This window comes from Daphnia pulex, chromosome 1 (genome assembly GCF_021134715.1).
Source record: "Daphnia pulex isolate KAP4 chromosome 1, ASM2113471v1".
Lineage (NCBI taxonomy): Eukaryota > Metazoa > Arthropoda > Branchiopoda > Diplostraca > Daphniidae > Daphnia > Daphnia pulex.
Genome location: NC_060017.1, coordinates 4,683,979 through 4,706,859, shown reverse-complemented (window position 1 = coordinate 4,706,859; position 22,881 = coordinate 4,683,979). Strand labels below are relative to the sequence as shown.

General features: G+C 43.8%; 1 protein-coding gene across 5 annotated transcripts in view; it reads left to right on the top strand.

Annotated features, from left to right (window-relative positions):
* Positions 1-21,412, top strand: part of LOC124198485 (secretin receptor-like) — a 28,348-nt gene extending 6,936 nt beyond the window's left edge. Inside the window, exons 1-13 of one of the 5 annotated variants that reach the window (XM_046594370.1) lie at positions 11,239-11,743; positions 16,555-16,672; positions 17,323-17,432; positions 18,333-18,461; positions 18,570-18,664; positions 18,735-18,924; positions 19,055-19,208; positions 19,377-19,510; positions 19,590-19,681; positions 20,018-20,162; positions 20,256-20,392; positions 20,473-20,779; positions 20,886-21,412. In XM_046594370.1, the coding sequence (XP_046450326.1) occupies positions 16,591-16,672; positions 17,323-17,432; positions 18,333-18,461; positions 18,570-18,664; positions 18,735-18,924; positions 19,055-19,208; positions 19,377-19,510; positions 19,590-19,681; positions 20,018-20,162; positions 20,256-20,392; positions 20,473-20,779; positions 20,886-21,011 (1,701 nt within the window). In that variant the 5' untranslated portion in view covers positions 11,239-11,743; positions 16,555-16,590 and the 3' untranslated portion in view covers positions 21,012-21,412. Of the gene's footprint in view, positions 1-11,238; positions 11,744-16,554; positions 16,673-17,322; positions 17,433-18,332; positions 18,462-18,569; positions 18,665-18,734; positions 18,925-19,054; positions 19,209-19,376; positions 19,511-19,589; positions 19,682-20,017; positions 20,163-20,255; positions 20,393-20,472; positions 20,780-20,885 lie in introns of those variants that run through there. The other 4 variants (XM_046594345.1, XM_046594348.1, XM_046594355.1 and 1 more) reach the window with 4 other exon arrangements.
* Positions 21,413-22,881: the final 1,469 nt, after the last annotated feature.

Genomic DNA, 22,881 nt, shown 5'->3' with positions numbered 1-22,881 from the left:
TTTCTTTTTTTCTTTTCTTTTTCTTTTTTATTGGCCGCCACTTAATGGAGCGGAAGAACGAGCGCTTTTTTCCGTCCGTCCGCTAGGGCGAAAATAGACTGCTGGCTGGAACGGCTGCTTAACTCTAACGTCTGCTATAGCTACTGCGTTTATTCGATCAGGAAAGATATTGAATGACGCGCTTTTCGGATGAATTGGGTGGAGGAGGAGGAAGTTGCTGTTTACTTTTGAGACTGACGTCGTTAGGGGAAACGGGACCCCGTTTGCTTTCGAATCTTACGTGGCTGTCTAGACGACGACGTAACGCTATATCCACTTCCCTGTATACAATACATCTAAAGCAATCTGGCTGAATCAACTCTGGAGGGGGAGTAACGTGACAAATGGGATGGAAAGAGGGTTACACACAATGATCCTCTTTTATTCTGTTTCCACTAGGCAGGTGTGTTGGTTTTTTTTTTAAACTATAACATTCAAATCAGTCGATGCTTCCCGGGCTTATGACGATGATCCCCCCCTCGTCGCAGTGGAAGCGAATCCCCAAGAGCCCATAGCAGCCTTAGAAAAATGCGTGAGCAAAGCTCACAGTCGTGTTAAACACACACAAAGAGAGATAGACTCTGGAAGGAGCAGCGCTAGGGTTGTAGGGATCTTGCGCTTTGTTGATTTGGTTCCGGAAAGAAGAAGAAAAAGAAACTGCGCGCCCACTTTTGTCACGTCTGTGCGCTAGAAACTTGGGACTCGGTGACGTGATCCTCTCTTGTTACAGTAAAGGAGCTGGGGGAAACTTGCTGCAAATGTTTTCGCACATCTCGACGGTGTATAGTGTCGTCGCTCTTGTCCGCCAATCGCAGCCCCAAGTCATTCATAAAAATCCTGACGCTCATTTTGCACCTCGCCAGGGAAATCACTGCAGCATCAGGTACGAATTTTTCAACAACAACCAAACAAATTCTTGTTTTTCTACCCGAACGTTGAATGCTGAAGTTGGGAAGGGTGACGGGAAAATATTTATTTTGTTTTTGGAATAAAAGAAAATCTGCGCAGCCAGCATCGCCTTCCAGCTGACGGGAGGAAACAAATCTGGGGACTCTTGCTTTTTGATTTATGATTGTAATCTGGTGGAAGCATCTCTGCGCTTTTTTGGGGTTGGGCGGCTATTTATCGCGACCGTGTCGCAAGCTTCTGGTTCTCTTCTTCTTTGATTTGTATCTGGGCAGACACGGAAAGAATTCGAATTGTAAAAGACTTTCAAAAATGAAATAGCTGGGACCAGCATCTGTTTAGGTGCGATAAAGTTGTTGGTGGAAGATTCCATGCCAGTCGGCCGCTGCTGGATTGTTGTTCGGCCACACACTTTGATATTCCGGTCAGAGTCTTGTAACGAGCTTCCGTTTCTTTCGCTCCCATGTGCTGTGTGTGTGTACGAATAGATAACCGTCGAGATTTCGATGTCAATACAACAGGACGGTAAAATGGCGATCGTCAAAATGTTGTTCACACAGAAATGCCGATCCAGTCATCCGGCTACTCCCACACACACACGTACATAAATAAAGAAGAAGAAATTTCTTCCGCCCATGTAGACTCTTCGGCATTTGTATGTAAGTGGTTTCACTCCGACGCACGGCTCCAATATTATCGATTGATTGGCTCATTGTGGAAACATCACCTCGCTGCGTCGAGTACACAAGTAGACGCCGTAGACGCCGTTTCTTTTTGAGAGAGTCGCAGGGTACACGTCCCTAGTTCTATATATTCGTGAGTGATTGAGGTTGAGCCGAGGAACGACTATAATATCGATATGTCTACATATTTAAGATTGCGCAACAAACAGTAATTACATTTCGAAAATCGCGCGCGCTCGCCGACGGGCTGCAGTTGTTGGATGCCACTCAAAGTGTGTGTACGTCAGCAGGGATGATGATGATGATGTTCATCTCAGTAGTCACTCCCCTTTTTCTTTCTCTGCTAGGTTCTTTCTTATTGCTTTTCTACTTTTCGTTTACCGCTTCACGAGCGAACCGAAACTTTTGCCGCCCTCGCATTGCTGTGCTGACATCTCCAGATTTCTCTTATTTCCCCCCTTCTCGAAAATATCTAATATATAACTAAAGATAGCAAAATAGGGGATTCCATATCTACAGTAGTAGTAGTAGCCCCTATTCCATATAACTCTTTTTTGTTTTATTTTTGCGATGGCCAAGTTTTCAAAGTCATCGTGAATTACGCCGAGCGCTTTGACGTCACCGAGGGACTGAATGGCCCGTCTCTTGTTTTATGACGGAAACTCTTTGGTCCGTCTCTGTAGCCCCTCGTTGTTATATAGCCCTAGCGGCCGTATACAGTGCATTACATCTACAGGGTGGGCGGCAATCACGAAAAACAAGAAAAGGACAAAAGAAAAGAAAAATGTGAGGATATAGCTGTCGTTTTTTCTTATTTCTGTAACAAGTAGTGGTAGGATATCGTAGAGTTTCATTTCAAAAAATAAAAAAAAAGGAAATGATATGTTTTTGCAGTGTTCTGTGCTCTTTATACTGCTGCTGCCCGGCATACCGTGAAAAAGTCAAGCCAGCAGCCGCGGCCTTATTTTTACGACCTTGCCGAAAAGCCGTCCAACAATGACGCGTACTTGTTCCATGTCTGTGTTTGGGAAAGAAGAAAGAAAAATAAAACAGAGCTGAAAATGAAAACACGCGCACGGGAAAAACTGGATGCCAAAAACGGACATGTTCTTTTTTCGTCGTCCGTCATTTTCTTCTTTTGTCAATGGTAGAGACTGCTGGACTCCTTTCACTCACTTTGGTGTGTGTGTCTGCGTACGTATATTATATAATACGCGGGTACGTAGTCGACATTTCGATTGCCCCCAGACACACACACACAAACCCCCCCATGAATTAATTCTAGCGCCTTTTCTTCGGGTCTGCTGAACTGGGTTGGCGGTCGTTTGACATTTCACGACCACTTCACGTTCTCTTGTGTGTGTAATACCTTCCTTCATATAACACGCCCTCATCGCTGTCTGGCTTCTTTTTTTGTTTAGCTCTTTATTTTTGACTTGATGCCTGCCTGCTTGCCGTGCATGAGTGAGCTGGGAAACAAAACAAAACAAAAATAAAAAACAGAAAAAACCACTCCGGATGCAAAGCTTGCAACTGCTCCGATATGCGGAATAACTTGTGATGCATTTCCGGCCGTCATTTCATAATCGATGGCCGCTCTTTTGTTTTTTGTTTTTTGGTTTTTGTTTTGTTTTTTCACTTCTTTGCGTATATGTACAATAGAGGCACCATTACAAGCTCGATCGATATCAAGTGCCAAAGTATCTAAAGGACGACAAGGATCGGCGATGGAAAAGAGCGATTGAGTGAAGACAACACAAAAAAGGACAAAAGGACGGGCAAAAATCGTTCGCCATCGTCCCGTATCTCGGCGTTCAGACTTTGTTCGGATGCTTTTATTATGAGGGACACAGTGGAGGACTCGGGGGACTTTGTCAAACCGTGGAAACGGGACCGGATGAAAAATGGAAGGAAATCAAAAAAGAAACAAGAGAGAAATTCGAGGATTGGGAAAAAAGAAATAAGACGATGGGCGCGTCCTTCCTTGATGATTAGATTGGATTTGGGTGTTGCCTGGTGACCGATTCTTCTTTTGTTTTTGTTTTTTCTTTTTCTTTATTTTGGTTGCATCACTGGCAGCAACCCCAGGACTATACCGTTGGTAACTCTTTTGTTTTTGGTCCGTTCATCAATCTTGTCTCTCTATGGGATCTGATGTACCTCGCCCGGTACTGCTTGCCCGTCTCTCTCTAGGACGTGCAGGTGCATACCCGTGGTAGCAGCAGCAGCAGCAGACTCTGTGTGTGACACAAGTAACAAAGTTTGGCCAGCAACGTATAAGAGAGCCCCGCCCTTTAATGCACAAGACAATGGTGATGGATCACATCACGAGACTGGCATCATCATCATTTCTCGTCGACGTGTATTGATCGTTGTAAAGCGGCCCAGCGCCGGCCTTCCCCGTGTAGCTTTTGCGAGTCTATCCCCCCCCCTTCCAACTAGCCATGTACCCACACGGGGACATGTATATCTAAAGCTCATCAATTCATTGTTGATTATTCGTCGTTCGGCGAACATGTATAGTGCCCGAAACTGTGTTTCCGGCCGGGCGACGATGATTAGCGGTCAGTTTACTTCTGGGCAACGTCCAATTTGCCGCCTGGACGCCAAGTGCCATGGACAAACAAGGGCGTTATCATCCGCTTCTGTACAGATATAGAAGGACAATATAGACACACACACACACGTCCTTATAGTGCGTGTATAGAGGACTATAATATCCCGCCATTGTTGTTCACATAAAAGTGTGTAACGTTTTGTTGTATTTGATGGCCGTCGCACGGACCAATCATCATCACTTTCTTTTTCATCGATTTTATTTTATTTCTCTTTTTTCATTTCGTCGTCCCCTCGGCTTCATCACTTGACCAAATTTTATTTTCACTGGGCGAATCGAAACAATTTGAGGGGGGTCTCATCTGCCGGGCGAAACCAGCGAACCGCGTTCGTTATCTATGGCCGGCCATATATATTGGGGAGAGTTTCGTGGAAAAACATTTTATATCCCCGAGAGAATGTCGTTGTGAATTGTATCAAGCCGTGAAATTGGCCAGGGCTCTTGTTTTGTAGCATTGTGCAGTTAATGCGACTCGTTTGATGATCGCTCTGACCTTTGACGAGGCTCCTGGACTGATGTGTTCGGTTGTTTTTTTGTGTGTGATTCGCGGCCGCCAAGCTTTTGGTCCAGCCTGGCAAAGTATCTAGTACATCTGCCATTTCGGTTTTGATGCCTGGATGGCGAATAAAACAAACATCAAAATGGGTCTTGTCCTTATGTCGAATGATTGATCTGGCCGGTGCTCTTGATATGCAGTTTGCGACTTTGAGCCCATCAATAATCATCCAGCTGCCCATTTTGAGTTGAATAAGGTGCGCGATTTTGGAATAACTCGTCTGGTCTTTCATTGTCGGTAATTTCTTGGCAAGAGTTTTCATCATTGTCATTTCGTTGTTGCTTTTTTTTTTATGGAAAGCCAAGAATTCCAGCGAAAATTCAAATTCAATCGGGAATAATGACAAAAAACTTGCACTCTGCTGGTATCGTGAAAGGGAAATTGACGGCCTTGTCAACGGGAAAAAGCCTCCAGTGTTTGGGTTAGACTCGTTGACCTGAAAGTCTTCAAACTTTTTACTATTTTTATTTATTTTTTTATTTTTTTCACGCATTATACATACTAGCTTCATATGCACTGCAGGATCGGCCAGCATATACTTGTGTGTGCATTTGTTTATCCATGCCATATATCGGCTACAACGCTTGACGTATATGGGCCTTTGGGGCTATATCTTGTGCGTATATAGTATGCGCTATCAAAACAAATAATTTTCGCCGTATAAACCCAATGGAAATGTACGTGAATATTTATAGATGATGTTTATACACACACAAGTCTCTTATTTGGTATGCGCGGGTTATGTTCGTCTATTACTGTCTATATACACTTACGCTCTCCGTTTACATGCAGTAGTCGTCGAAGCCGATGGGATAACCAGATTTTGTGAATGCCAAATAGCTCGGGAGAACCAGTCTGCTGGGAGGGGAATAATCATTCCATCCTGTTTTTGTTTTTTCATGGGTGTATGGAGCATAGAAGAAGTCGAATTAATTGATCGACATCATCGCTGATGATGTCACGGTCGTCCATCATATTTATCTGGCCACAGACCGGCTATAGTCTGCAGTCCATCTGTCATTATTTGGCAATCTCTCATATTATTTTTTTTCCCGACCGCGACCTCCTTCAAATTACTTCTTGTGTATCTAATGTCTATAATATCGCTCGCCCGGCTAATGAAATAGTTATATTCCCCCGTCGGTTTAACAATACATACATGCATACCTTGAAGCATCGCCCAATATATTTGCCAACCTAATTCAATTCGACACGATGCTGTTGCCACGGGTCGTGTATAGACTTCCAAGGTGAACCTGGTGACCCTTAAGAAAGCCAATTCTTTTTTTATTATTATTATACCTGCCGACTTGTTACGTAACATGAAAGAAGCAGGAAAAACTCGAAACTAAATAGCGAAAAAAAGACTTGAACGGCGAGAAAAAGAACATTTCCCGTCAATTTAAGGGTCCAGAAAGAAAGAAAAAAGGAAATAACCGATGGCGGAAAAAAAATGAAACAAACTAACAGTTAGACGGCCGTATGTGTGTAGTCGTCAAGTGGCGCTTGCCGTCGAGTTGTGTAATAGAAAATGCAGTCGCCTGTGATAATAACGCGACCTGATGCTGAGGATGAGGCCAATGATTGGGCAGCACGTCGAATCCATCCAACATAAATCACTCCAATTAGAAACATGTTTGACTGTTGAGTTGTCTATGGGCATATTTATATTGTGATGGGCGATGTGGAGAGATTGCTGGAAGAAACCGCAATTATCTTCGGCAACACGGAGGAGGTGGATGCGAAGGCTCTTGACGACAGCAGCGGCCGGCCGCTGGGTATTAAGGAGATGAGACTAATTATATGCCGTGACTCTGCGCCTATCTAGTTTTTTCGGGAATCTTGTTGTGTTGCTAATCGCAATTCCTCTCCTACTCGGCTCATCGACCTCTTTGGGGGAGGGGGGGATAACATGGGAATACATTTTGGACCTTATTACGCAACGACGACGGCCGCCGTGAGTTGGTAACTAAGCGGACGCCAGCAAGAGCGCGCCCGGTTGAATTTGTTGCCACTATAAAACGGTTTCCGTTTTGTGACGGGCAGCGCAACTGCTTCAATCGCAATTTCGACTCAAGTTTATGTCTAGAATAAGGGAGAGGATAAGAGCGATGGGTTTTGTTTTTCAATCCAATAATGTGTTGTATGTATACCCAACAACCGGCGCTACATGTATTTAGTTACGAATGTCAAAATGAGATTTCGAGACGTTGAGTTGAAAGCTGTGAATGTTATTATTATGCAACGACAGAAAAGCGACGATTGAAAATGCTTTTAAGTGAATGCCGCTCTTGTGATGATGAAACGTTTCTGTCATGTTCGATGCTCCATCAACACATTCCAGAACCCTTGTATTAGATGTCTATATATATAGCCCAGTCAAATATTAATTCTCTCTCCATTTCACTCTCTTTCCACCTCCCTCCACCAAACTCTTCCGGGAAGGATATTACGGGCAACAAACTTGTCGTCTCTCGGCTGGACGCTTGATCGATCGCGAACGGCACGCCCGCGCTAAATCGAATCGGCCAACAACAACAACTTTCTTTTCTTTTCTTTCTTTTATTGAAACTGGACTTGTCTCCAATGATTGACCGATGGTCTCAGCCGAAAATACCTTGTTTTATTGACTGGCATTGTGCCGAGAGAGAGATATTACGTAATCTTCATCTGCATGGACATGGGAGGGCTGTCCAAGCCGAGATAAGGAGCTCTAACCCCCTTTTATTTTGTTTTTGAAAGATGTACAAAACCCAATGAAATTCAAAGGGTGGGTTAAAACAACAACAACAACAACTAAATAGCTCTACACATGTAATTCCGTTGGTTATAGCGCGCTGTACCATTATTCGACTAATTGTAATACGCCCGGATCGGAGTCGTATTAGCGCCCGGACTCTTTTGACCGTATCGTCTTGCTGGAGCCCAAAGTCAAAAGTTTCTCTCATCGCCTTTATACGCATCTCTAATCCGAGAGAGAGAGAGAAGGAGAGTCTGAAATCGGATCGACTAATGAGCTTTTCTCTCTCGACTGTTGAGTTTGTCTTAAGAGAGAAGACGGTCGCCCAGGAGACTTTGATCTTTCGGCCAAAGGCAGTGAGAGAGTCGCAGCTGTGTGCTTCAGCGTTTTGGACTTTTGGTGGGGGGGATCCTATCGTGAGCCAAGTCAGGCGATATATACGGGGGTGGCTGCCATGTACATCCCTGATATATCCCCTCTGCGTTTTCAATGAAATAATAAAACTGGGAAGGAAAATGTTAGGAGCGATTCCATGACTCACTTTTGATCTCGATTCAAAAAGTCTCTGCGAGAGAGAGACTCTTGATATCAACAGATGCTGCAGCACAGATTTAGGAATGCCGAAAAGTTTCATTTTTATTTTTTTCGCTGCAAGAATTCGACTCATTTGATTTGCCTTTTTTCTTCTCCGAAAAAGGAGTTTAATTTCGTATAAGCGATGGATGAGATTTTTTTATTTTGAGCTGCTGTGAATATGCGCTATATAGAGGCTTTGAATGCGTACTATATACCCAAGAAAATAATCCCGGGTCTCATCCATCCCCCTCCGCCAGGATCAAGATTTTTCTAGCTCTGCCCTATGGTGGGGCGGCATTGCGTCAGTTCAATCGCTCGTGGGAGATGGGTGCACTCATTTGCATTTGCCGAGAAACACGTAATATAAATGCGTAGACTCTGCAACATTTTCGTTTAACACGGCCTATGTGTATGTATAAATACAGTTGTCTCGCTCTTGTAGCCTCGGGCAAAGATAAGCCGTAAGCTTCTTCTTTTCCTCGGTGCAAAATGAGTTTGCGCCGAATCTTTTAATCGCATCTGGAGCGCGGGAAATTCAACTAGGTGATAAATCCCAACTTTGTCATCGTGATGAAAAGCTTGTCGCCAAGAGTTGGTTCGCCGACGGTTGGCAACTTTTGTTCGCGTCGTCGTCATCATCACACTTCCATATTGCCGACAACTGCTTGCGTCAATTTGCAACCGTGTTTTACCTTCACGACGACAGCGCCATTTCTTATTTCTGTTTTATTGGATTTCCTTTTTTATTTTCTCTGGGCCGTGAAATAAAAGTTTATTCCGGCTCTCTCGTCGCATGTGATTGGAATCAAGTCGGTGCCAGATGCCCGTGGCATTGCCGGGACTTAGCACACACACACACCAACACCAGTATGACCCGACCTATATTTATCCATCCATACGTACATATAGAAGAGCGCAAAAATGAAAGAGGAAGGTGGATATATATATATACTAGACGTGTAGAATAAAGTTGTATACGAGCGTCCCCGTGACGCTGAGTCAATAATCAACACCTACACGACTACATTATTTACACAGCATCAATGCGCAGCAGCAGCAGCAGCAGCATCCTGTGTACAACTCTGGGCCTCCCCGACGTTTTTTTTTTTTATTTTCTGCCCGGCGCCGCCCGGCTCCCTTTTTTTTCGTGCTGGGCTCTCCTATATTTATTTTCACGACGTTATAAATATGTTGATATATAGATATCGCCCGGATCTATTATGCCGACACGCTTCGTATTTTTTTTTTCTTAGATTTTTATTTAAATATTGTGTGGTGAGGTTTTTCTTTTTCTTTCCATGCCGTCACCAGGCAGCAGCAGCCGGCCTGTGTAACGGAACGCGCATCTTTTTATCACGTCATTTATACATCGTCAACTCTCTAGATTATATAGGCTACTAGGCTGGGTTAAACCAACTTTTTTTCTCATCGTTTATATATTTTTTTATTTTTTATCATTTATTTTGAAAAGGTTGGGCACGGGAAGTTCTATTATAGGCCAAAGTTTCAAGGCCTCCCATTGTGGCGTTTTCGTTGGAAAGCCCACGACGACGCAGCGATTTCGCACTAATGACATTGAGGTGAAAAGCCCGTGTGCAGTCGACGGTGAAACAACTAACGCGAATTTTATTTCAAAAATAAATAAAAGTGAAAAACATCGAAATCTTCGATGGTATAGAAGAGAGAGAGAGACAGAGTATTTATCTGTATATTCCCTCAATCACAATGGAAAAAAGTCTACACACACATTTCTATTTGGATTTTGAAACGGATGACTGGGTTTCGAGCCGGCTTATATATATATATATAGAGGAATCAGACTCTGTAGGTTTTCTTTTTTCTTGTATAAGGACGTAAAAAATAAAATGAATATAAACACAAAATCGATATGCGGACTCGACTCTATTGACTGGCCGCTCCGCTATTTTATTTTTATTCTTTTTTCTTTCCCTTTTTGAAAAATTTTATGAGCAAAACTGAGCGGGGAATATAAGGCTGTCTCGTAAAATGAAAAACGTACTATATATAATGTGAATGAGAGCCGGTAGCTTCTCTACTTTCATAACCGGTTCACGTCAATTAGATAAGCCCGCTTTCTTATATGTATATATAGAGAGAGAAAGGGAGTACAGTACACACATAGTAGGCTGAAGGATGGTGTGGGTTTTTCACGAGGGCGGAGTCTGGTTGTTTCGTTCAACTTTCGCTCGCAAATCGTCAATGTGGAATGAATAGTCGATAACGTTCTTATTTTAAAAGAAAACAGAAAAGCCCCGGCCAACAGCATCTCTTTTTTTTCGGGAAATTTTGCGGGAAACGAGGGAGATATAAAACAACAACAACTCTGTAAATAGTGATGCTTTTGTTGTTGTTGTTTTAAAAACTTTTTTTTTTCGTGGGGGTTGTAAAGTTGACAGCTTATTTGAAAAGGCCGGGCATTTTGTTTGTTCTTTCTCTTATTGTGTTTGGATTCTATTCTTTCCGTCTTGTATTATTATGTAATGCTCTTGTGTGGTTTGTTTGGTAGTTGGGCCACGATCTAACGGCATTTCGCTCTCTTAAGTATATGTTGGTGCATATGCGAGCGCAGACGGGAGAGTCTTTGCACCAATGCCGCGCTCTTGATTCGTCTCTCGACCGCCGCTGCTGCTGGCCGTTGACGAGTTTTCGCCAAATGAAGACACACACACGCAACATCTTTATTAAGGGCTGGCCGGCCAGAGTGAGACGTGCTTATTTATTCCCTACAGGGTTGGGAAGCTAAAGGAGCTGTGCACAAGAGTTTTTGGGCGGTTCTGCTCGCGGGTTTCGAAAAGAATTGCGCAGCACGCGCTTCAAAATAGTCCCCCACATTCTCTTGTATTTTTCTTAGCCAGACAAGAGAGAGAGGGAGAGAGGTTGACTCTTTTATTTTCTGACCTAGCTTCTTTAGTTTGTCTTATTTTTTTTTATTTTTTTTTTCCTATTTGACTTGGTCGTGCGCGTCTCTGGAGAGAAGCGATGCGCTTCCCGCCAGCGCAGTCTCGGGACCAGACCAACATTTAGTCAAGCTGTGCTGGGCTATGCTGGGCTGGGCTGGTGGCTGGCAGACTATACAAGTCGATCTAGAGACGGGATAGGAGCTAGAACAAGACTTGAAGAGCCGGCGTCTGGTCAGCATCATCAAGCTGCTGCTGCTGCTGTTGCTGCTGTTGCTGCTCCTCCTGTTGTGTGTCAGCTCGTTCTCTCTGCTCTCGTCCCCCCGGACGCGACCATTTGGCCTTTTTCGATTTATTTTTGTTTTTTCTTATCTCCTTTTTTCCACACGAGAGAGAGAGTAAATGTACGTTAGTTGGACTAGGACTAGTAGTGTTTGAAGCTTCTTGAGCCGTCGGTGGATTGTGTTGTCGCTGGCCCATTGTCCGCTCTCTCACTCACGTCGTCGCCTCGTTATCAACAAGTGGCCCCTCTCAAGTCTCTTTTCAACGACCACCGCCACCGTTTATTTTTTTTATTATTATTATTTTGATTTGGCTCAAGTTTGGTCGATCAGCGCCCAACGCTGTTGAGTGGCCACCGTCTTTGCCATTTTATTATTGGCCGGGGGAAAAGAAAAACTAAACTACCCTCGCCCCCACTCGAAAAAGGTAGGCAAACATTGAAATGTGTATTTATTACGACAGTCGATGATGATGATGACGGCCCCCCTCTGTTTGTTTTGGCTTCTCTTTTGCCCGACACGCATTTTTATTTTATTTTTTAAAATGATTATTATTTATTTATTTGAGGTTCCCAAATATCAGACCCGCGACTGGCTGGCCCAACGTCTTTTCTTGTTGTCGTTTCCAAGAAGTTTGCCGGGCAAAGTTTCGACCAGTTCCGGTGAACGCACAAATATCTCATCAGGTCGTCCAATCTAAAAAAGAAAAACAAAAAAAAAAAACCGCCCCGCTCGTTAACTTGTCCACCAGTCGTCCTCCTCCTCCTCTGTTGTTATCATTGTTTTTCATCTGATTGCCTCACGACGAATCGCTCGCAATTTTTCTTCAGTATAGACCATCTCCCGGAATTTCTATTTTGGTACAGGCTCATCAATAGCTCATCAATTCCAATTTGATATCATGGGATTATACCCAGCGATGTAATACGCAAATAGATCTATAAGACTCTTTTGTGAGAGCGCCCAAAGTTGTTTGGATAATATGCGTCTAATGTGTAAGATGAAGCCATTGATTATCATCAGCTAATTCCCGCCTATAGTAGATGGAGGTTCAGTTTGGGAAATGATCATCAATGGCTTCCAACATTTTTAATAGGTTCTCTCATCTCTCCGGAGGATTCAGTAGCTTCCAGACTTTCTTCTTCCTTTTTTTTTATTAATTGATTTTGAACAACAATATGTGTGTGAGATTTTCTCGCTTTATTCCCTTAAAGAAAAGTATTTTTCTCCCTTTTAAAAGGAACGACGCCCACCTCATCATGTGTCAGACCTTGTAAGATCTCCCGGAATTCATTCCCGACAAAGGTCTGCCTTTATTCGTTTGTACCGCGCGGTATTATCTTGGTATGAGCTTGAAAATACTAATAGAAATGAATTCACTTTCGCTTGGGGTGGGGGGATTCTGAACAGTTTTCCTGGAGGATTCTCAACAGTTTGGCTTGCCGCGGGAAATTATTAGGGCATCCATTCATCCACGGGGGGAAAAAAAACCTCCAGAAATTTGTTTCTATTCTGCGATTCAAATAATGAGCTAATTAAATCTTGTGGAGATTGTCGGGACTGCGAGCGTTGCATTCACGGGATTCTAGGGGGAGAACGCGTGAGCCTTTGGGGGGCGAGAGTTTCTTCTTCCCTTTTTTTTCACTCTATCTCGCCAGTCTATTTCACTTTTATCTGTTATTAAGATACGAGAAATAATGGGGAAGACGAGCCGGGAGCAAAGGAAATCCTGTAAACGCAATTTTCCCCGAGTGCGCGGGAGAAAATAAAAAAATAAAAAAAAAGGAACGACGACGGAACCATCGAGTCGCTTTAACTGTGCGCCACTAGACAAATGAAAATGAAGAACCTGCCGACCTTCAGCACAGGAAGGCAGCCAACCCGCCAAACACACGCACAGCTCACGAAAAGGCGGGATTGTTGCGAATCACGCACGACTGCTTTGATTTCCCCCCACCGCGTGAACATTGTGCGATTGAAGGGCAGCGGACGAAAAACGGGACGAAATCTTCTAGTCCCATAACTCCCCATACCTTTGCACGAGAAGAAGAAGTGAATATGTAGGCGCGCGTGCCGTTCCTTGATTTTACCTGGGGGATGAAAAATCCTGGGAGCTCAACAAGCGACTCGAATGTTCTAGTCCAGCAACGTTTCATGCCTTTGGATAATATTGGCTCTCTCTATTCTTGCCCGTCTGTTCGTCCACCATATAGAGTGGGAATAGACAAGTAATGGTGTCTAGGCCGCCGTCCCCTGGACATATGTATTGACAGTTATTCGCAGAGTGCCCAGGGTATGTTTTTTTTTATATTTTTTATTTATTCTTTCCACTTTTCATCCCGTTGTCGTTTCCAAAGTTTCGTGAGAGAAGGTCCGGGACGATCGGGAGCACGTCTCGAAAACGCACTCGTGTTTGCCTAATGGATATTCCACCCTCCCCAACTAAATCTACGCAAGCGAGAGGACACTTTGGATTGACCAGGCAGGTTTACATAGACTGTGTAAATCTGGGCATAGTATTTGTCGTGCGGATCTCGGTGCTGGACCCGTTTTGATGCTTGTTTGCATACTGGCGGGATTCTATACGACAGCCGAAGGGCTGGGCCTATCGAATTTTTTGACTAAAGATGAACTGAACCACAACGCTGCTGGTGGTGGTGGTGATGGTGAGGGGTTTATGTAATGCCCTGCCGCTGGGAAATCGACGGGAATATACCGCGACAATATTACACATCTCGCACACACGAATGATAATATATCCTTTTCCCCATTGGGATCCCTCCTTGAGCCGAATTGATCCATTGCCAACTCTATAGGCAGACCCGCCCCTGTGCGTTGGCGGTGGCAGCTTCTCACCCAAAACGGTGGGTCTGTCTGTTGTGTTGGCTGGCTGTGCTCCTGCGTTTTGGTTAGGGATTTTCCGTACATTGTGTGTGTGTCGTCGCTTTGTTGCCGAAGGTATCGAATAGCGGCAGGCTTAAGAAAGCGTCGGATGGGCTGGAAGGAATCATAATATGTTACCCAACAAGGAGCGCCAGCCAGAGTCTCCCTTGTTCGGGACTAATGGAGTCGATTCTCCACACACCGTTTGCGACAGCCATCCAGCAGCACGGCTGACACGCAGTGAGGAGTATTAACATTCAATGTCGAGCTGCGATCGGTCAGTCCTTTATTGGGAGGCGAAAATTTCCAAGAAACCAACACGACGACATAATAGGAGCGGCCGGGATATGAAGAAATGTCGTCCGCTTTCCTCATATCCGTTTCCCCCTTCCAAATACTTTTCCCAAGTTTTTGATTCACGCCTTTTTCCGTGTCACGCCGACGAAATCTAATTGACAAAGAAACTGTTGGAGTAGTGCTTGACACGTCAGTTTCACTTTTGGCTTGCTGGGCTCTTGTCTGTTATTCCCGTTATTGGCTGGAAATTCCAGACGATTATTCGCCAACAGGAAAGACGTGCTCTTTGGCGGTGAATGTATGACGGAACCAACCCTCACGTAGTTCCAGCAGAGAGATGGATATCGCAGTGTTGATTCCCTGACGGGCGTCAGGTGACAAGAACACGATTTGTCACTCTGCCCGTCCACTTTGTCTTTATATTCTTTGGCCAACTGCTAGCTGCAATATACAGTACCCACCAAACTATTAGGTACACCCCCCTATTTTCAATGCATTCTTATGGCACTACGTGTCCTAGAAAAAATGCAATAACTGTTGAACCGCTTGGGCTAGATTTTTTTCCTTTTGGCCCTGAGTAGATCTAATGATGATCTACATTTTTTCTACACATGAAGTTGTCGTAGGATTAACCCCCACGGCGCTACGGTATCGTTCAGTTTATTAGGTACACCCGTTTTCCCCCCATATGCGCCGTGTTAAATACGGCGTTTTCCAAAATTTACAAAAAATACTAAAAATCAAGCTAAAATCTTTTTCTTTGTGCCAAAAGATGCAGAATTCTTCACTCTATACGAATATAAAGAATAATTTACAATCAAATCAACTCAGAGAACCCTTCCCTATACCTCAAAGTTTTCCACTTCAAAATTTGTACTTTTTTCAACAAACTTGCACTTTCGCCAGCAGAGGGCGCCCAATTTCGCCAAATTTTGAAGTGGAAAACTTTGAGGTATAGGGAAGGGTTCTCTGAGTTGGTTTGATTGTAAATTATTCTTTATATTCGCATAGAGTGAAGAATTCTGCATCTTTTGGCACAAAGAAAAAGATTTTAGCTTGATTTTTAGTATTTTTTGTAAATTTTGGAAAACGCCGTATTTAACACGGCGCATATGGGGGGAAAACGGGTGTACCTAATAAACTGAACGATACCGTAGCGCCGTGGGGGTTAATCCTACGACAACTTCATGTGTAGAAAAAATGTAGATCATCATTAGATCTACTCAGGGCCAAAAGGAAAAAAATCTAGCCCAAGCGGTTCAAGAGTTATTGCATTTTTCTAGGACACGTAGTGCCATAAGAATGCATTGAAAATAGGGGGGTGTACCTAATAGTTTGGTGGGTACTGTACAGCTGCCGATGGAAAGGGCTATACACGTCATTTTTGGACCTTGTCCCTCAGGGCCGGCCGGCCGTCTGGCTCTGTTGTCGCCGGCGTTCTATTCTGAATTGTGCAACGACCAGCTATTCCCAGCAGCACAACCATCAATGAAGCTGCTGCAATAAATCAACCCCAATCGATTGGCCCCCCGCTCGCTTCGTCATCACCAACAACCAAAGATAACGACGAGTCTGTATCCCCATGTCTCAATACCCGCCAATCAAAATACGAGATGTACCTTTATAGATCTATAGGAGGGTAATAAAAAAGAAAAAAAGCTCTTTCGCGGTCGTGCTGAAACAAATCAGTTTCTTTTTTTCGTACACATTCGATCAGACTCTCTCTTGGTTTCTTCCGTTCCACTGAATTAGATTTTCTTCAATTTATTTTCGTCTTGTTCGTAGAGTATATATGCTGCTGGGCGAATAGAAAAATCCGATTATATTATTATGATTTGCATTAAGCCTCATCCAGTGCATTTGAAGCACTTGTAACCCATGGCAACCGGGCAAATTAATATTTTTTTTATCAGTATTCACTTTCCATATGTATCATGTTGGTCCTCCCCATCTTGCGACCTATATACATATATGTCATACTTGTCACAATTTTTGATTGCCACTTGAGTTTTTGATTGGTTTTTTTTATTCCTGATGATATTTGTTTTGCTATCGCAGAATCATCGGCAGACCGATTCCGGAATAAGGACAGCAATGCATGAATTGGCGGCCCTGCTCGACCGTTTGGAAAGCGATTGCTTGGAAGCGTCGTTGACATCAGACACGGAACTCAAAGGTAAATGCCAAGCGCTCGTTTCGCTTTAAGTCTTCTCCTACGTACTACTTTACACTGCTCTTGGCAGCCTATATAATAGACAAAGAAGCTGTGTAAAAGAATTGAACAAGCTGGATGGCTCTGTACAGACATTTTGAGCCGGATGAAGAGTTCCGCGTTTGATTAAATCACGCACGACTGCGAACAAAAGAATTTCTATTGGCTGAATGTGTTGGGACTGATTTCTCCGTTAATGATTGAGGGAATAAAAGAAAGAAATAACGGCTGTCGCCACCAGATGATGTAACGAGTTAAAAAAAAAAGAACGAAAGAAAAGAAAGACTTTCCCGTTCATCCGGACTTGACGTCTAATCAAGTGAGTTTGCATCCGCTCCAGCTGAGACGGTTTTCGACAAAAAGAAGTCGGGAGTTCTTTTTTTCTTTTCTTTTTATCGATCATTCATAGTTGACGTCGCCTAGGGAAGCTTTCAGTCAAATGATAATTGATTCTTTTTCTCTGAATTATTTCGATTCCTTTTATCGATCGTCGAATCAAAATGTTTGTTGTTGACTCAACGACGGCGTTCAACTGGATTAGGATCATTTGACTTGATTTCTTTTTTCTTTTCCTTCTTCCTTCTCTGATTGACGTTTATACTTGACGAAAATAGGAGAGGAATGTCCCCGCATCTGGGATGGCCTTTTGTGCTGGCCACCAACACCGGCCAACGTCACGAGCCATCTGGCCTGTCCGGGCTACGTCGACGGCTTTGACGTCCTGGTGAGTCTTAATATTATTTTTATCTTGTCAAATCCGACATCGCAATCTCCTCTTTCCCCCACTAAACTGATGGACACTGCTGGCCGCTCTTCTATTGTGTCCGGCATTCGGAGAAACTCGACCTACCTACTCCTCTCTATACACGCACTGCTGTCGGATGACAGTGCAGCGTCATTTCCGTTCTTTCCGCGCGTCTCGGCGGGCGTCCGTGTCTGCTTAAGGCTCGCCAATGGTCATCTAGGAGCTTTCAGATCACGCGTCATGTCATTTACTCGGCTGCTCCTGCCCGTCTCCATTCCTGGACCCATAGAAAAGACTCCCCTCCTTTTCTAACTTCCCTTCCTCAGCCGGACTTGATTTCCAGCGTCATCACACAATGGCCGTTTTGAAAGCATTTTGATGTTTATACTTTTGGTACGGCTCACCCAGCAAAGTCTCTCGTCCATCATTCCTGTTGGCGGAATCCAGCCAGCAAATCCGGTTGTTTACGGTAGCTGCTGACAACAGGGGCTTGCGGCCACCAGCGCTATGGAAGAGCCTCCGCCAGCACTCTTTGATACGGATGCTCGTAATCAAATCCGGTGCGGAGGCAAATGTTTGAAAAAAAAGGCCGGCGGCACCTTGCAAACTATAGGCCGAAAAATTGAGCTCCTCAAAATAGACAAATTCCAGTTTCTATGCAGAATTTTAAAGTTTCCCATTGACTTTCAATTCGGGACTAAAATAAACGAATGAAGAACAAAAAAAGATTTCAAGTATAGGAGGGGGGGGGGGGGGAGAGTTTAGGCTAGTGGCAGTGATGCGTCTCGAGTTTATAGTTGTGTGTGCGCACAGCCATAACTTTAAGAGGAGCCTCATGAATGATAATTCAATCAATCTACTCTATTCTAATACCAACAGGCTTTGGCGACTCGGCACTGCACGGAAGAAGCGACGTGGTACTTTAACCTCCAAGAAAATAGAACTTGGACCAATTACTCATCGTGCGGACTGTCTCGGCACTCGCCATTCAATACGACGCTCTTCGAGGTAAGAATATTATAGACTTTGAAGTTATCTATTGCGCAATTTGCTCGCCGAGGTTCCTCCTTACGACTCTCATGCTTTTGTGTGTCCTTTGATCGACGATGCACACAGACTTGGCTGCCAATCATCAGGAGGATATCGCAGGTCGGTTACGGCGTTTCTCTCGGCACCTTGCTCATCGCCCTCTGCATTTTAGCGTCGTTCAAGTATAAATCTCAAATCTTTTTGTTTCAATCTATAAAAATGAATTTCAAAAATTGATTGGACTGGTGATAGGAAGCTGTACTGTCCTCGCAACACTCTCCACATGCATCTGTTCATCTCTTTCATCATGAGGGCCTTCATGGCCCTCCTCAGAGATAACCTCTTTGTCGACGGACTGGATAGCTTGGCCTTGTCAACCGAAGAGGCCCTGGTCGAAGCCGCCAGCGACGGCGTCCTTCATCAGTATCCCGGCACGAGCGGCGTCAGTATATCTTTTTTGGTTACTTTTTAGTATATCAGAATGATTTCCCAGCTGGCGATTTTATTTTCGTCCGGTTTTATAAGAGTGTTGATCTTATTGTGTCACGTTTGGTTCTATCTTCTTTATACAGTGGGAGTGCAAATTAGTGACGAGCTTGTGGCAGTATTTCATCATGGCCAATTACTCTTGGATATTGATGGAAGGCCTCTACTTGCACAACTTAATTTTCCTGGCGCTTTTCACCGACTCGAGTGCCATCACCATTTACATCATCCTCGGATGGGGTACGTGTTTTATTATTGCGCGGATGAGAATCTAATTTCTTTTGCACTTGTAGGGCTGTACATAATATTTCTAGGCGGACGTGTGTCAAGTGAAACACAGCCGAAATGTCCAACATACTATTACAAGGCTGCATATGTATGATCAATCCTTTCAAATTTGATTGATAGGATTACCCTTCATATTCGTCTCGTCGTGGGTTGTCATGCGCATCATCTTTGAAAATCTCCTGTGCTGGACGACGAACGAGAACAAAATCATATTTTGGTTGCTCATCCGGGGTCCTATCACAGCTTCTATTTTGGTATTGAATAAGGCTCTCACTTTTATAGTTTTCATCTCGAAAAAAATTGGGATTGACAATTTGATTTTCCCGCCGGCAGGTCAATTTGATTTTCTTTCTGCACATTGCTTGGGTGCTCCTGTCAAAGTTAAGATCGTCTGTTTCTGCAGAGACACGCAAGTACAGGTACAGGTAAGCTTTTATCATTCAAGACAAAAGGTACTCTCACACTCTATTGCCTGGGTCCTCACGCTCACTGACACTGCACTCGCTATACGCCACTACTTTATATTCACTTACAATAAATCAAAATCAGAATGCACACACACATAAACTGTTGACGCCGCATCACGTGTTCTAGCGTCTCCGATTTTTTTAAAAAAAGACCCTCTTCTCCATGAATGTACCTGCATGGAAAGAATGTCGGCCGCCCAGTTGATTGGGACGTAATATCTACAGTTGTTATAATCAATCTAATGAAGGCCATCGCTCACCAACTGATTGGTTTTCTTCTTATTTGGGTGACAGGAAATGGGCAAAGTCGACGCTGGTGCTGGTGCCTCTCTTCGGAGTTCATTACACCGTCTATTGCATCATGCACGGAGCCGATGGACTCGGCGAAGCCGTCGAAGTGGCCCTACTCGTCTCTGACCAACTTTTCGCTTCGTTTCAAGTAACAAATAATCCAAATATATCCAATCAAAACGGCCAAGTCCCTATTACGACATTTGAAGAAGATGTAACGAACGGCTGTTTTTGATTGCAGGGATTTTTGGTGGCCCTCCTCTACTGTCTGATGAACGGCGAGGTGCGAGGTGAACTTTCCCGTCGCTGGAAGCGATTCCGTCAAAATCACAATTTGGACTCGCCCTGGTCGCAGTACAGCATCACCAACAACTCGAGGTATAATTTCGTCTCACGGCCAAAGATGTATATCTGTTTCTCGGGGGATATAGAAAGCGCATGAAAGACAACTCTATTAGGATTCTTCATTTGAATGGATGCAGGACAAACACGACGCGCGGGTGGCGGACGTCGTTTCACTCGATTCAGATCACGTCGACGGGCGGCGACCGGCGCGACTACCGACTCCGCTCTCTCACCCCGCCCTTTATAGCGTGTTACAATAGCAATCCCAACAACTCTGCCACCAGCTACGACTCTGGCACGCGATCCACTTCCATTACCGGCTCTCTCCATCAATCAGTCAGCAACAACAGCAGCACGGCGGCCGGCCTGACACGGACGTGCTGTTCAAAGCCAATCACCATTGCAAATCGTCTGGAGAAGGTATTCTATTAGGTTATATAACCAGGTTAAGCTGGGAGGAGGCAAATTGGGGGGGTCCGCGTCGCAATGCCAGCAGCAATAGTAATCACATTTATTTTCACGGCAGATCGTTAGCGAGAGCGAAGAATCCGAGCATTTGGATATCCGGACTCATCAAGACCATGACGAAGCGATATCTTTAGCCGATTTGACCATCAAACCTCTCAAGGCTATATCTAAAACTTCTTTGTAATCCGGAAAAAAAAGGATTATTCAGTTACCTGTGAAAAAAAACCCCACAACATTATCACGATATCCATTCCAAGTGTCGTATAAAGAAACCAACATAAATGTACCTATATATATATATATAATTATATATACATCCATTCAAGCAGTCACATATCCTTCTATGTGTATACGATACTGTTCTTGGTGGAAGAAAAGTCAACCCGATTTACGACGTCCTTTTTTCTTTCTTGTTTTGACAGTTGTAAATATTATGTAAGACCTCCCCATCGTTCTTGGAAAACTGTGCATCGTCTATATACGGTTTTATGCTGCTGTGTTTCACTACACACATACCGGTGAGCTAAATGTCACGTGTAACCCTTGATGAAAATGTGATTTCTGCTTTTAAACGTTTATACTCTCGATGGAAGTCTGCACGGCTCAAATTGTTATAGCGTTTTCACGCTCTTTGCGGTCGAAATTGAACGTGACCCGTCTGTCACACATTTTATATAATACCTTTTTTTACTCGCCCACTTGAGTCTTGTGCACCAGAATTTGTATAGTAGCCTAATACCTGTCCGGGGGACGTCAAACTGATGCCCGCTCATGACACGACGTCACCGCGGTATCCAAATTTAATCTGGAACTGGAAGGCGTACAGCTACAGCCATATTTTGCACCCAAAGGACCCAAAGAAAAGGCACCTGACGTCTCACGACACGGGACAAAAATTGAAGTCTGACGTCCATCAATCTATGGTTCGTCTATCGACGTGAAGGAAATGAAGTCTTATCTTGGTGATGCAGGCCAGCAACTAATGACACGGTTAGGTTTTTTTCTTTTTTTTACTTCAATCTATTGTCCTCAATTAAAGTTGTTTTCGATGCGAGAGACTATCAATCAAATCAAACGCCAACCGAACGTCGGTGTAGTCTTCTCCCCGTCTTCTCCATAGTACAGTCTTCTCGGTTGTTTTGTCCGCATTTACAGAGTCAAAAAGTACAAAATATTGCTTTCAAGAAAGAGTTTTCTAAAATGAACTGTGGAAGACTATATGTGGTAATGAGAAACAATTGGTATGCATACATCATATTGAAAAAGTCAAAGACGATTGTCAATTCTTGCGACAATTTCGATATGAATTGATCCAGGTGATGACTAATGGTACCATTAGTAGATTGTGTGGTAAGCCGTAAGCTAATTTATGGGAATACTTTCATGATTAAAACATGGCCAATCAACTTTTTTTTCTTCGAATATGATAAGCTACCGCCTAATCTTAAATGTAATCGCAAACTGGCATCTTCGCTGGTTCATTTTATCTCACAATTAACATCGTGACCGTCTATTCTCGCGCATTTACCCAACTATGTATTTCGAAGAAATGTAAATAAAAAAATGGGTAATTTGGTTGATTTTATATTTATGCTAATGCTGAACCAAGAGGTCCCCCTTGTTTTTCTTGTGTATAGGCTAGGTCGTCCGCTTAACGACTGAACTGAAAACGAAACAAAAGCAGACGTCAAAGTAATAACGAGACAAAAAAAAAATGAGTCATAACGACGACCCTTAAACGTAGGGTAGGGCCCCCCCCCCTCGCGAAGAAAAATAACCAGCCCCTTCCCCCCCCCCCCCAAAAAAAAAAAAAATCGACCCCTTCCCTAAACCCAAACCATACCGCAAAAATGTGCAAGAGACCTGCCCTAACAACAGCTCCCAGGACCCTTTTGGCTTCCAGGAGGAAACAAGATAAGTCTTTATTGCAGGACAGAACACAAACAAACACGGAAAATTCCTGTCTAGAAAAAAAGTTGGAAAAACTAGACAATGGTTGACTTTTATATCGACACTTCTCCGTCTAGCTTCCAGCTCCCCGACATTATGCCGAG